This window comes from Corvus hawaiiensis, chromosome 2, assembly GCF_020740725.1.
Source record: "Corvus hawaiiensis isolate bCorHaw1 chromosome 2, bCorHaw1.pri.cur, whole genome shotgun sequence".
Lineage (NCBI taxonomy): Eukaryota > Metazoa > Chordata > Aves > Passeriformes > Corvidae > Corvus > Corvus hawaiiensis.
The window spans coordinates 19528652-19542357 of NC_063214.1; the positions used below are offsets into that span (position 1 = coordinate 19528652).

General features: G+C 39.7%; 1 protein-coding gene across 11 annotated transcripts in view; it reads left to right on the forward strand.

The window, feature by feature from the left end:
* EMSY (EMSY transcriptional repressor, BRCA2 interacting) overlaps nt 1-9889 on the forward strand; it is a 45585-nt gene extending 35696 nt beyond the window's left edge. For 7 of the 11 annotated variants that reach the window (XM_048293645.1, XM_048293647.1, XM_048293646.1 and 4 more), the window contains 4 exons: nt 801-952; nt 2376-2939; nt 3892-4260; nt 5842-9889. In XM_048293645.1, coding sequence (XP_048149602.1) covers nt 801-952; nt 2376-2939; nt 3892-4260; nt 5842-6036 — 1280 coding nt within the window. In that variant the 3' untranslated portion in view covers nt 6037-9889. Of the gene's footprint in view, nt 1-800; nt 953-2375; nt 3481-3891; nt 4261-5841 lie in introns of those variants that run through there. The other 4 variants (XM_048293653.1, XM_048293654.1, XM_048293655.1 and 1 more) reach the window with 2 other exon arrangements.
* Nucleotides 9890-13706: the final 3817 nt, after the last annotated feature.

The following is a 13706-nucleotide window of genomic DNA, read 5'->3' on the forward strand; positions in this document are numbered from 1 at the left end:
ATATTTTGTAACTAAGAAATTAGGTTACACAAATATTTGCATATTATTATGGATAGGTATAAAGTAATTTGGATTCATATCTTATCAGTGACTGCAATATAGAATGGTTTTGTGGGGTTTTTTTCTCAGCAGCGCATGACTTTTCTGTCGGTTCATTGTTTAATTACAGGTCTCTCACTATAGCTCTGTAACTCAAGCTAGATCTGTTCTCAGAAGTGACAAAGACCCATGACAAGGTCTCCATTTTTTAATCTATAATTTCTGATCAGCCTCACTTGATTTAATAGTACCCAAACATTTTTTTTGTGCTAATCTTTCAAATTTAGCCTATGCTCTGGGGAGTATTGTGTGCCGTTTATCAGTGGTAGAAATCTGGTGAGCAAGGCTTGCTGTTCTTAACTGCAGTCAATTGCGGAGGTGGTTTTAACAGTGTAAAAACCACAGAATAACTTGTGTTCTACAGCAGTATTCTGGTGCTATATAAAGAACCCAGCTGAACATCAAGTATAAACTCTGCTTGCAGAATTGGTGTATTGGGAAAGGGTGGCCAGAGGAGGTTTGGACCAAATGTGGTTACTTAGGAAACAGACAAAAGCAAAACCCCTGAGTTGCTACTTTTAAGAGGTTTCTCAGAATAGATCTACTCATTAAGGTTAATGCTAGTGCACAGTGAAAGACATTTTTCATACTGAGATCTTTTTCACTCATGTATGCTTTCAGTTGAAGCTTAACTGCAAAGCAAACAGGTGAAGTTCCTGCAGTTAGTTGTGGAGAAGTGCCACTGACCTCTTTACTTTCAGTCAGTCATCGGTCCCAGCCCCACCAGTCATCTCAGCCCCAGAGGACTCTGCTGCAGCACGTGGCTCAGTCGCAGACAGCAACGCAGACTTCTGTTGTGGTGAAATCTATTCCTGCATCCTCCACCGGTGCCATAACCCATATCATGCAGCAGGTTGGATCCTTTCTTTGCCCAGCAGTCTATAAACAGCAGTAGGTCTTATAAATTACATAGGACCGGGGCTTGTTCTGAATGTATGTATCATGGTGCTGCCACCAAAAATGTTCAGTGTTCAGGCAAATTAATGATTTTAATATCGCTTCAATAGCCATAAGCCAAAGGAGAGGAGGTTTAGATTAAATATTAGAAATAAATTCTTTACTGGAGGGGTAGTGAGGCACTGGCGTGGGTTGCCTAGGGAAGTTGTGGATGCTGCAACCCTGGAACTGTTCAGGGCCAGGTTGGATGGGACTTGGAGCAACCTGGTCTAGTGGAAGGTGTCCCTGCCCATGACAGGGGTGTTGGACTAGATATTCCTTTAGATCTTATCCAACCCAAACCATTCTATGATTGTGTTTCGATGGAGAGGGTGGTTGTAGTACTGCAGCAGCCTGAGCCCTTTAGGTTGTGTTGGTAGTGTAGGGGAAGAGGGCTGAAATGGAATCTGGTCAGTACACAGAGCACACAGTGTCTTTTCCATTTGAGGGCTTTAGTTTGTGAATAGGAAAACTTCTCTGAATCAAAAACTCAGATCACATTTAGATCAGTACTGTGGGGATCCCAAACACTTCAAACAAACAGTGCAGCTTCTGGTCAAATCTTGCTGAAGCCACTTGAATGACTTTGATCAGGACGTGCTCAATTCTGCAGTGCTTCAACTTGAGGAGCTTCAGCTGCAGTCCAGAACAGCACTGTGTTAGAGTTATAAACGCACATCAGGCAGTATATTTTCACAGGTGTGGGACTAGGCTGCTTCATCTTGCTAACACTGTCACTACATTTATACATTTTGGTTTACGAAGCATAGATTGCTTGTTCCCTCAAAAAGTCAAATGTTTGTGTAATGCCCAAGAAAAATTGCAATACAATTTTTAGAAAGGAAGGAAAAGAGAGGATCTCTGCTGAAATAGGACAGCCTGTAGTTATGTGGGCCCCTGCAGAAGAAACCATAGAGAAGATGACTAGGCTTTCAAGAGGCAGAATAGAAATTCATTGTGCAGAGAGACTCTGGCTTTAATGAGGAGCTACTGGCTCAACCACCTGCTACTTCCTGCTGCTTCATATCCAACTGCCAGGCAACCTTAGGAAGCTTTGAGCCTCAGTCTGACACAAGCAAGATCTACATAATCCCACGGAGGGTTAGTTGTGGAGTTCATGTTCTCACATAGAGATGTACCACAGTTTAACATGATACTAATAGCTCTTAATTGCATATATATTGTGAAATATCCATGTAAGAGTATCTTTTTATACATGAATTGGGAGTCTGTAATGTAAAAAAAGTTAAAGTAGTCCATTTGAAACACGAAAAATTATTTCTAGATTGTGTATTCTTATATTTCTCTTTACTAACTTGCTCTAAATTCTTCTTCTTAAGGCCTTAAGCAGTCATACTGCATTTACCAAACACAGTGAACAACTTGGAACTGAGGAAGGAGAAGTGGAAGAGATGGACACCTTAGATCCTCAGACTGGCCTGTTCTACAGATCTGCCCTGACACAATCGCAGGCACAAAAACAGCAAAAACTGAGTCAGCCGCAGCTGGAACAGACTCAACTGCAAGTGAAAACTCTGCAGTGTTTCCAGACTAAGCAGAAGCAGACAATCCACCTACAGGCTGATCAAATCCAGCACAAACTCCCACAAATGCCCCAACTTTCCATAAGGCATCAAAAGCTAACCCCCCTGCAGCAAGAGCAAGCACAGACCAAACCAGATGCACAGCACCCCCCACACCATATGATGGCCAAAGAAAGGCAACTCCCTACCTTAGTGGCACAGCCACAGCAAACTGTAGTACAGGTGCTTGCAGTAAAAACCACGCAGCAGCTGCCCAAACTGCAACAGGCACCAACGGCACAAAAAATCTACGTGCAACCCCAGCCCCCCCAGAGTCAAATGCAGCTACCTGCCTCTTCAGAGAAACAGCCAGCAAGCCAGGTAACGGAATATTGATAGCATGCAAAATACACGTCGCTGTTCAAGGAAAAAAATTAAACACTGACCCTGTCGCTGTAGCAGTGTTTTGTCCTGGCAAGAGAGAATCCCTCATTCCGCTGGTAGTGATTACCCCATCAGAAGGTTGACACTAGGAGAGAGAAGCACATGTTATAGGGGAAAAATCCATAGAGCTCACAAACTTGTTTTGTTGGACAGTTTTTATTAATTTCAGCCACTACTGGTGCATGGAATTTGTCCCTAGTTATTTTCTTTTAATTTTTAGATACAACACATTGTTAATTTCCATTCCCATAGCACTTTTTATTTCTGTAGAAAAAAACATGAATACACTGCAGTCTCCTAAGGCTCTCCATTGTTCCTCTTCCTTTGTAGTTCATATCTTCCTGAAGTTATATGGCTTTCATGTACAGGAGTAATTTGATTTTCCTTGGGAGGGAAAAAGGTAGAGACTGAGGAACATGGGAAAAAAAATGTATTTTAAGTAACTCCAGAAAAGTAAAATTTTTTTGGCCCTTGTAGGAATAGATGTGAAAACCAGAAAACACCCCATGGGGCTGTAAATCCCAAAGGAAAATTAGGCTGCTGTGGTATTATACTGCTACAATCCTTATATAGCAGCCTAAAAAGCTGCTTTTCCCCAGGCTTCAATTAACTGTTGCCCTATCATTGCTAATTCCTTTGTTAAAACACTGAGTTTCAATTGTCTTCCTAATAGCAAGTATGTTGTTTGTGCCATTCTGTCCTTGGAAATATTGATTAGGATTTCAATTTAAAAAATATTAACTGTAATATGCACAACAAAAATTTGATTTTCAGGTGCAACACAGAGATAACTTTTGAGGGGCATGAGGCTCCTTCTGTTTCAAAGGCAGCAGGTGGCAGTTCTGTGCCCAAACTGGCATTGCTGGTTACCAGCCTATTTCCCATGCAGGCATCCACGGAGACAGCAGTAGCAGATATATTGAGAGTGTCTATGGTGGAAGCTCAGATTGATGCAAACATAGAACATACGATAGTGGATCCCCCAAACAAGGCCACGTCCACTAGTAAACCTGCTAGTGAAGCAGAGTCGTCACCTTGTACCCAGGGCCTGAGGGTGGCTGCAGTAGGGATGACGGCACCTTCCATCCCCCAGCAACAGACACATGCAGAATCCAGCTCAAGTCCTCCTGCTGTTGGTCCTACTTTAACAGAGAGGAAACTCGATGCACAAGGAATACCTGCAACAAACCAGTTTATACACATTCAGAACATATCACAAAAGAAAGCTGAAGAAAGCTCATCAGAAATTGTTGTCCAGGTAAGAGAAGACAGAGCAAATAAGGCAAAGATTGAGCAGAGCAAACACATCTGATGTGATGATAGTCACTGATGTTCGAGTACTTGTAGGTTTATTCCCCAGGTTTTGGTTCTGTTTCTGCTCTAATCTTGCAATTGATTGCTACCTTGAAGTGTAATTCTTCTTAATTGGGCTCAGGTTTCTCTAGTACTGTATCATTCACTCTGCCCTCAGTGTCTTCCTTCTTCTGTTGAGAAAACAACCAGGCTCATCTCATTTTATAAAGTTATTTTCATTTGAAATGCTTAAAACTGCTTCAACACTTAGTATGGAATTATGTTCTAGAATCTTTTATATACTCTATTAAAGTTGCTTCTAAGTGTAAAATTAATGACATATTAGGGTTGTGCTTTCTGGAAAAGTTCAGCAAATAAGGTCTGAAATCAGAAAAAAAGCTTTTTAACTTCACATAGGATCAGACTTACCACTTCTGAGATAAAATTACTATTGATCTTTAGCCTAAATGCTTTGAATCATTGCCTAACTGCTATGCTTGATATTTTCATTGATTCTGCTGCCTTAAATATGAGGGTGTATGTTGTAATAAATTGTCAGAATGTCAATTGAGGAGATAGTTAAGTCTTCCAAGTGGTATTATGTGAGTCTTTGTAGACAAGTTGGCATGGCATATGTTCACACAAATGGTAGTGTGGATTGAAATTGTTTTAATATGTATCATACTTGTGTTACAGTGAAAATGCTTCTGATGCAGGAAACAATTTGTGTACAGAGGTTTCAAATTTTCGTGCTACTTTGTGAAGTCTTTACTGGGGCTAACTTTTCTTTTGGAGAAATTACCAGTTTTGTATTCATATTTAGTCCTCCTTAAATAGACAAAGGTAGATTTCTGTTTTGCTTCAAACTTGTATATTTTGAGAATTTGTAATATTTATCATTGTGGCATGCTATGAGTTGTTTCAAAAGTCAAATACTGCCCAGAATTTCAGTTGTATAGTCACAGATTTAGCTTCTAATCTATGAAAGTACAAGCAAAAATCCACAATAACAATAATCATCATCATCATCTTAGAAATAAATAGCTATTGTGTTTCCTCAGCCTCTGAGTTGCAGCTCTGAGCAGGGCCAGGCCTTGTACTCTGTTGTATACAAAAAACATAGTCCTTCCGAAGTGCTTGGACAATGCCCTCAGACACCTGGTGGGATTCTTGGGGTTGTCCTGTGCAGGGCCAGGAGTTGGACTTGATGGTCCTTGTGAGTCATTCTAGCTCAGGCTATTCTTTTATCGGCATGTCTTGTCTGAAAAAGATAAGGCTGAAGAAAATATTATCTCTGCTTTGGGTTTGCAGAATGGTGGATGGGCATCTGTTATGCTGTCACAGACCTTTAGGGAAGATCAAAAGCCAACATCACTGCCTGGAGAGCAAGATTATTCAAATTTTACCTTTCACAACCCAATCCAGTGAAAGGGTGCTTTAAAGTTTTAGTTAGGGAAAATAATCCCTTTTCCATTAATGCCTGTGCTTGCACAGATGCCTTTACCTTCAAAATTGTTCATTAAACTTAATATTTTCTTTCTTTCAGACTATCCCTCACTATTCCATCCCTTGTCACTCCAGCTCCAATGTGGTGGTGGAACCCAGTGGGCTCCTGGAGCTCAACAACTTCACCAGTCAGCGCCTCGATGATGAGGAGACAGCAATGGAGCAAGATGTGGACAGTAGCACTGAGGACGGCACTGAGCCCAGCCCCTCTCAAAGTTCTGCTGAGCAATCTTAAGGATTAGGGACACTGGAGTGCACTTTAAAGTATCTTGGGATTTTGAGTATCCAAGATGCCCTTCTGTTGTGATGTCTTAGAGCACTTTGCCTATTAGAATTGTTCATTGGACTCTTGAAGCATCAGTGTGTTTTAACAAGACAGTATTGCAAAAGCTGCATCTTAAAAATTGTTTTGGGGAAAAAAAGAAGATGTAGTTACTGAGATTGAGTAAACCTGTGAGAGTGGAATGTACTCCTGTTCAAAAACGAATCTGCAATGAATTCTACAGCTTGTGCTATTGAAGCCCATGCCCAGATACTGAAACAGCTTTCCCTGAAAAGAGATCATTATTTTGTTGTGTCTTTTTAGCTGTTGAGCGAAACACCATTAAAAAAAAAAAAATAGAAAACATTTAATAACTATTTTTATTTTCAAATAGCATGTGAGAGAAAAAATGTCTCTGACAGTGCTGGAAAAGCCCCAGGAATTTTGGAATTGGTTAGCTTTCTTGCACTCATGCTCACTTAAAAATTTTTTTCAGAAGCCTAAAAATATATATTTTTAAAATTCTTTCAAGTTGGTGAATGTTTGGAAATAAGCAAAATAAATCACTAACTCATAGCAAAGTGGATTTGCTAGTGGAGTTTTGTTTTCATGCTTTACAAGAAGTCAGGTAATGGTAGATGAGGCATTTCTTTGTGCCATAAGCACACAAAATGCTCACCTACTCTAGTTAACCTTTGTTTAATTATTTAAATATAAAATTTCAAGTGAGACAAGTTGTTGGAAAAGCTCCTGTGAAACAGGCAGTTTTAGTAATTCTAGTACAAACCAGGAAGAAGGAGGTGTCTTTTGCTATTAATGAGTTTTTCAAAATTGGGGATAAATAGTTCAACATCTTTCCAAGTTGAACTTGAGAATTTACAAGTGAGCTAAGACTTTTAAAGATCTCTATTTTACTCTTACATGCTGTTTTTAAAGTTGACCATTTGGGGAGTTTAAAAGCTTAAATGGATATACAGTGGTAGGTTTCCAAAATTAGCCTTATGCCTTGGCTTGTTGAAGCAATACATTGGGGTTTTGTGATAGTTAAAAGTCACAGAGAGCGGTTTGGGTTCAGATGGGACAAGAGAACCAGTTTTAATGCATTCTGGTGATCAAGACAATACTTTTTTTTCCAAAATGTATATAAAACCATGTTTTTAACTGTTTTGTATAGATTTCATTATAAATAACTAAGCATTTTATGACTTTGACATATCATTTAATTGTATATACATGTATAAGCTTAACTGCCCACGTTTTGGTGCTGAAGTACTACTGTAAGTAGATTTCATCCAAAGTCTAATACAGCTTTTTGCATCAGTCTTTTTTTTTTAAGCTGTCATTTTACTGTTGATATTGTAGTTAAGGTTAAAATCCAGTTGGAGTAACTCAAACTAAAAAATACAAGCCCTAAAAACCATTTATAATACCTGTCCCGAGTATCCACCTATGTTAGAACTTGCAATAACCCCTAGAGGGGGCTCTTGGTTTTCTCTAACCTCAATTACCTTATAAAAGTCACTAGGACCTTCATATACTTCTCTTTTCCTTCTGTTTTCTTTTTCCATCAGCATTAATTCCAAAATAATGTAGTTTATAATTGTGGAGAAGTGTTCTGATAAATTTGACATGCAAATACTGGAATACTGGGTTATGAAACAAATTATTTTTGTTACCTTTATATTGAAATAAGTATTGGTTTGGGTTCTGCTGTCCATAGTGCTCGGGATTGAAGAGAATAATGTTATAAATGAAACATTTCACATTTCTTTCTTTAGTTAAATTATAACCCTGCCAGTATGTCATTGTAGGTAGTTCAGGTTTTGATAACTGTTCAGGAGTTTTTACTCTTATTTTAATGAAATCACAGGCATCAACAAAAGCGAACAAGTTATTGCCGAAGTTGTGAAAGTTCCACATTACTACAAAATGACAAAAAGTGACTTAATACTGATGTTATTGGCAGTGAACAGTCTGTTGTGCTTTGCATAAGTCAGCATAAGGAATGGTCTGCATTTTCATACCCAGCTGTGAAAGGCCCAAAGCAGGTGACACACACAGTTCTTCTGGCTTGTATCAAATTTTCATTGTCACCTGGGCTCTTGCAGTGCTTTGAGTGTCCCTGGCATGTCTAGGATGGGAAGGCCAAGAGAATATAAGAGAGAGCAAGATTTTTCTTAAGCAGTTATGACCAAGAACATTGCCCTAAGTTACAGTTTCAGTTTTAGGTGAAGGTATATGCTTTCCCCAGCCAAAAACAGATACCAGGAAATGGCCTAAGGTGAATTCAACACCTGATGCATTTACTATATTGAGTTCTGGTCCGATTTATTCTGTTTTATGTAAGACTTGTTTGCCTCTCTAGTGATGACTGGAGCAAAGGTATGGACAACTACAGTGGACTATTTGACAGTTCTTTGAAGACAGCAAATTGTTAAACACCTGAAAGTTTTACATGTTTCTTAGAGAAGTGATTGATTTCAGGTTGGCAAGTTGAAGCACATGGTGGGGATGTCTAGGGGTGATGTAAGAAACTTAGAAGAAGGAACTTTGGTAATTAATGTGTTAATTCTTGACACTCTTCTCTTGCTGCTTTCCCAAATTTCAACTTTTCTTCAGATTCTTCTGTTGAATTTGTCTGTTTCAGCACTTCACCATATGAATACCTTTATGTGTATATTCTAAATAAGAAATAGACAAGATGACCTAAAATGTAGGGCAGATATGTTAATTTTTTTTTTTACATCATTTTTGATAATGACAGTAAGACGAGGTGCTTGGAGCATTTGGCCTTCTCTCCTTTGCATGAACTCCAGGCATCACTGCCTGTTCTTTTGTCCTGCCTGGCAGATGTGCAGCTTTTCCTACGTGCCCTTGAGATACTTCATCCATCTGCAGCCATGCATCCACTTCTCACAGCCCCATAAATATCAGCAAACTGCTAAAAATAAAACATCCGTATGTAAGATAATATTTGCATATCCTATCTCCCTCATAAGCTGCATTTTCATTCCTGAAATTAATTTGATGTCCCTCCTTGGAATAGAAGAAAGCGTAGGTATGGTGGTGTTAATTTTTGGTACAGGGAATTAGCAGGCACTAGGCTTGTATCTTATCAGGAGGCTGTGGATAAATTGTAGAGCAAGTGAAATGGCATTAATGAGTCACTTTGAATTCAGCAGTTTAATGAACGTGCTCTGGCACTGCAGTAACACATGAATTTTCAAAAAAGGATGCTAAGAAAGTGAACTGAAGTTAGAGGAATTACTGAATCTAGGGGGAATTTATGTGTGTTTTAAAGATGCAGAGAATCACAGAGGACTGCATGTTGTCTGGAAAGGTTAAACCATTGGGGTGAAAGTATTTTCAGTCTCAGTCCTTCTCCCACTGACAAAGCAAGCTTTTGAAATTTCAGGGCAAAATATAAAAAGGGCCCTTAGGGCCCTTTGAACAGAACACATGACTAAATCAATGGGATTTAAAAAACCCAACAACAAAAAAAACCTACCTGAAGCCTTTTAAAAAATCAAAAATCTTGAATTAAGACTAAATGCTTTTGTTTCTAAAGTAAAAATAGTTCCCGAAGTCTAAGGATTTCACAGGTGAAGGTGGTTGTGCATCTCCACAGGGGCACACAAAGGCAGATGGTTTCAGCTTGGTAACATTCAATCCAGAGAGGACTGATCATAATTTAGGATAATGAACTAGAAAAATACTGCTTTGGGGTTTGCCTGTGTTGGGAAAAAAGTATGTTTAGCACTTGTGTGTCTATGCTGGACTCCTTTCCCTAAGTTTTGAAGTAAACCATGAAGAATGTTTGCTAACAGCCTGTGCACGGTTTTCTTCCACACTGTGGGACTGAGTTTTTCCCCTACTCAAAGTCTGTCCTGAGAATCTTTGAATCTGTTTTCTTCCAGTAGAAAAGAAACACCTTATGATAAATTTAGAGCTTAACATAGCTTATCAAAGAGAAGGTTAGGGAAAAAGTACTTTTAGTACTTTTAGTGTTTGTGGGTTCCTTTGCAAGAAGAAATTGTCATTGGGGCATTTCAGTCTGGTATAGAGGCAGAGTATCATCATCAAATGATTTGGGTTGGAACGAACCTTAAAACTCATCCAGTTCAACCCTCCAGCCATGGGCAGGGACACCTTCCACTAGACCAGGTTACTCCAAGCCCCATCCAGCCTGGCCTTGAACACTTCCAGGGATGGGACAGCCACAGCTTCTCTGAGCAACCTGTGCCAGTGCCTCAACACTCTGAAGGTAAAAAAAAAAAGAAAAGTAAACTTTAAAAAATCAATAGTAAGATGGAGGATAATTAACTGGGATTGACAATGGTATAGTCTTTTCTGTCATACGCAGTCTTTCTCTCCAACCAGCACAGATGCTGCAGGTTGAAATCTAGTGGCCTCGTATGTCTGATACTGGCAATGAATTGAGAGTTGCATTGGTATGCTAAGGATTTAAACTGTGAAAATAAAAAAGAGAATTTTGTGGTACCTTGAGGCATATAGTGCTATGACTGGCATGTGGGGATGCTTGGTCATCTTGGATGGGTTGGGGGAGTATTTTCAGTGTGCTTCGGTGAAAAGTTGCGGAAGTGTTAAAATAGGAAAATCCGTACCTGGGAACTTGCTCATTAATTCTAGAAAAAAGAGTCTTTGAATTATTTGGTGCAGAAATGGTATTAAGTTTTTAAGCACTGTGTACTGAAGAGTAACCAAACGGTCTTGAATCATTTTTGAAGCCCAGGACTGCCCACAGGAGAGGGTTGAAACAGGATGATTTAAAAGGTCCTTTCCATCTCAAACCATTCTACGATTCTCTGATGACTGTTAGAAATGTCCAACAAATACTCCAGATCTGGTCCTACTCAAAACTTCCTATGATTTTAGTTTTGCTCAATCCTTGGCCTCTTTTGAAAGCTAAATTTTTTTTAGTGGTTTTTTTTGTATGGTTTTTTTGGTGGTGAGGGGGGGGTGTTAAGGATTTTTGGTGTTTTCATCAGCTTTCCAGCTCCTAAGTTTTTTAGCAGTTTTGAAATTTTCTGTGATCCTGGTTTCTGTAACTGCCTTTATTAAATGGATTTAGAAAAGCTACTCTCATCACCCAACTGTGAGTGGATGATTAGGACCATGGGCTTTTTGGGCTATCATTGAACCCTTCAGAGAGTGGTAGGCACAATAGCCAGTCTCTCATGGACTACCTATGGGATTTAGACTCCATAGAATGGTTTGGCTTGGAAGAAAGGGACCAAGATAATCTAATTCTGTCACTTGAATGCCCAAACTACCTAGCATGAATCCTTTTCGATGGCACTTCTACTAAAACTTTGATAATCCTTACTTGTAAGAGCCTAATTTATTACTCATTAGAGCAAACACTGTTCAGAAATTGTCTTATGTGGTAAAAAAAACCAGCTTGTCACAGCTCATAGTCAGAACTGTCCCAGAGGCTCATAGATCTCCAGTACTTCAGGACTTCCTTCATGTCAGGCTCTACTGATACCTTTTCCTGGTCTTAAAATCAAGAGTCAAACACTCTTAGAAGGGAAAAAGGGATTTTATCTTGGTATTTATTTTAAGGATCCTTAGGTGCACCACGTCCAGGTCGAATGCACTGAAATGCACACCTCGATGCACACCCCCAAAAGATCAGGTATAACATTATAGGTGTTACTAATTAGCAGATCTATCAATTCTCCAATGAGAGGCTTGAATGAGCCCCATACCCCAAGGAACCTTCCCCTGGATGGTTCTATCTTAGTTTACAGAATGTGTTCTGCAGAGGACCTTGGTGTCTGGGGCACCAACCCCTGGACACTAACCCCTACCTACAAAGCTTCTAAAATGTTTAGTCTCCTAGCTGAACATACAAGTCCAAGAATGTAGACAAAAAGCACTAAGAATACAGAAGCTGTAAAAAGGTACAACAGGTATAAAAGAAACGGCAAAAAAATCTTCATGGCATCACTACCAGAGGCCAACTAAAGGCTCTGGAAGTCTCTTTGCACAGGCTTTTTTTGCTGTTAAGGATGCTGCCCAAGACCTGCATACGGCAAGGAGCTGGGAATAGTTCTTTGTGCCCACACATCACTGAGGTTGGCAGGAGCCTCTGGAGATTATCTGGTCCAACCCTCTTGCTCAAAGCAGGGTCAGACTGCTCAGGACCATGTCCTGCTGGGTTTTTGGAAACCTACCATAATGGAAACTCAACAACTTTTTCCAGTGGCCACCCACGCATTCTTTTTTCTTCTTTCCTAGTATGTGCTGTGTTTTCTGGTTTTTCTCTTGGTTTGTTTTGGATGTGAAATAGAAATACTATATTGGTCTGAGAAGAGGCTAACAACAGCATGAGAACAAACCACAAGGAAGAAGCACAAATTTAGCATGAACAAAATGTTGTAGCTGCAGTGTTCCCAGAAATAGAGATACTTGTTTTCCTCTCCAGACTTCAACTTGTTCAATTCTCCCTGCCACTTCTGGACTGCAGAGACACAGGATACTAACAAAACACTGTAATCAGATGTCACTTTCTAGTATTTCTTAATATTAAAAAGGTGTCCAGAGAAGGATTTGAATGCTTGGAAGTGTTTTTTCCAACTGCATCAGTCTACAGTTGGATGTAATAGCTGTTACTGAGCATTGGGCAGCCTTCTTTTTTTGCATGAAAATATATAATATAGATCCATAGGTGACCACGGCCAGTTTCAGCTCTTGATTTACAGCTTTTGTTCAAATCTACCATGTAAATGTGACACATGCAAGCCCAGAATGACTAATTTGAGAACCGGAGGGCTGTCTTCCCTGTGAAGTAGGGATTTTGGTCAGGGCAGAGCCTTGCTATAGCCATTCCTTGAGAAAGCACAAGCTCATTTGGTGGCAGACTGTGCTCACCTCTGAGTTTGTCCTGAGGGATGCATGAGTTCTCCTGCAATAAATAGAAATGAGACCAAACTAATAATAAAAATCTGCCAAAGCATCTTAAGACAACCCAGGAACATGCTGCAAAGCAGAGCTTGCTAAATACAGAGAACACAGGATAAGGCTTTACTACAAATAATTCTTACTAAATGGCGGCATTACAAATAATTGCTATGAAGTTCAACTGATAGTAGGGCACGGACTCAGTGAGCAGTTGCCTCATCTGATCAGCCACTGTGAAAGTACCACAGGGCTTGGGGTTACTTTTGGTTAGGGTTAGGACAGGTGCTTTATGGAAAGTTATTGTTTGGAAATAAAATAGGAACTTCAAGATGAATTAAACTGGGATTGAGGAACAGGGGTTGCAAACTTTAAACTTGAGGGTAAATGTAACCTGGATCCTTTAAATTCTTTCAGTCAAGGTGCAGATGGCACAAGGACAACTCTGGCCCCAGAGCTATTTAGTCCCATTGCAAAAGTTGGGTAGAAGAACTGATCTGGGAAATTGCTTGATTTGGATGTATGTGGTATGTACAGATGAAATGTGGAAAACGATGGTGTACAGATGCCAGCAGGACAACTGGGGGAGAGCTACCAAAATCACCTACAGAGAGCTGCAGCCCCTGTTATGGTGAGACACAACCATGGTTTGCACCTAGATGGTTGACTTGGTACTGGTACCATTGTTTGCAAAACTTACAAGAACTCAAAAAGTTACC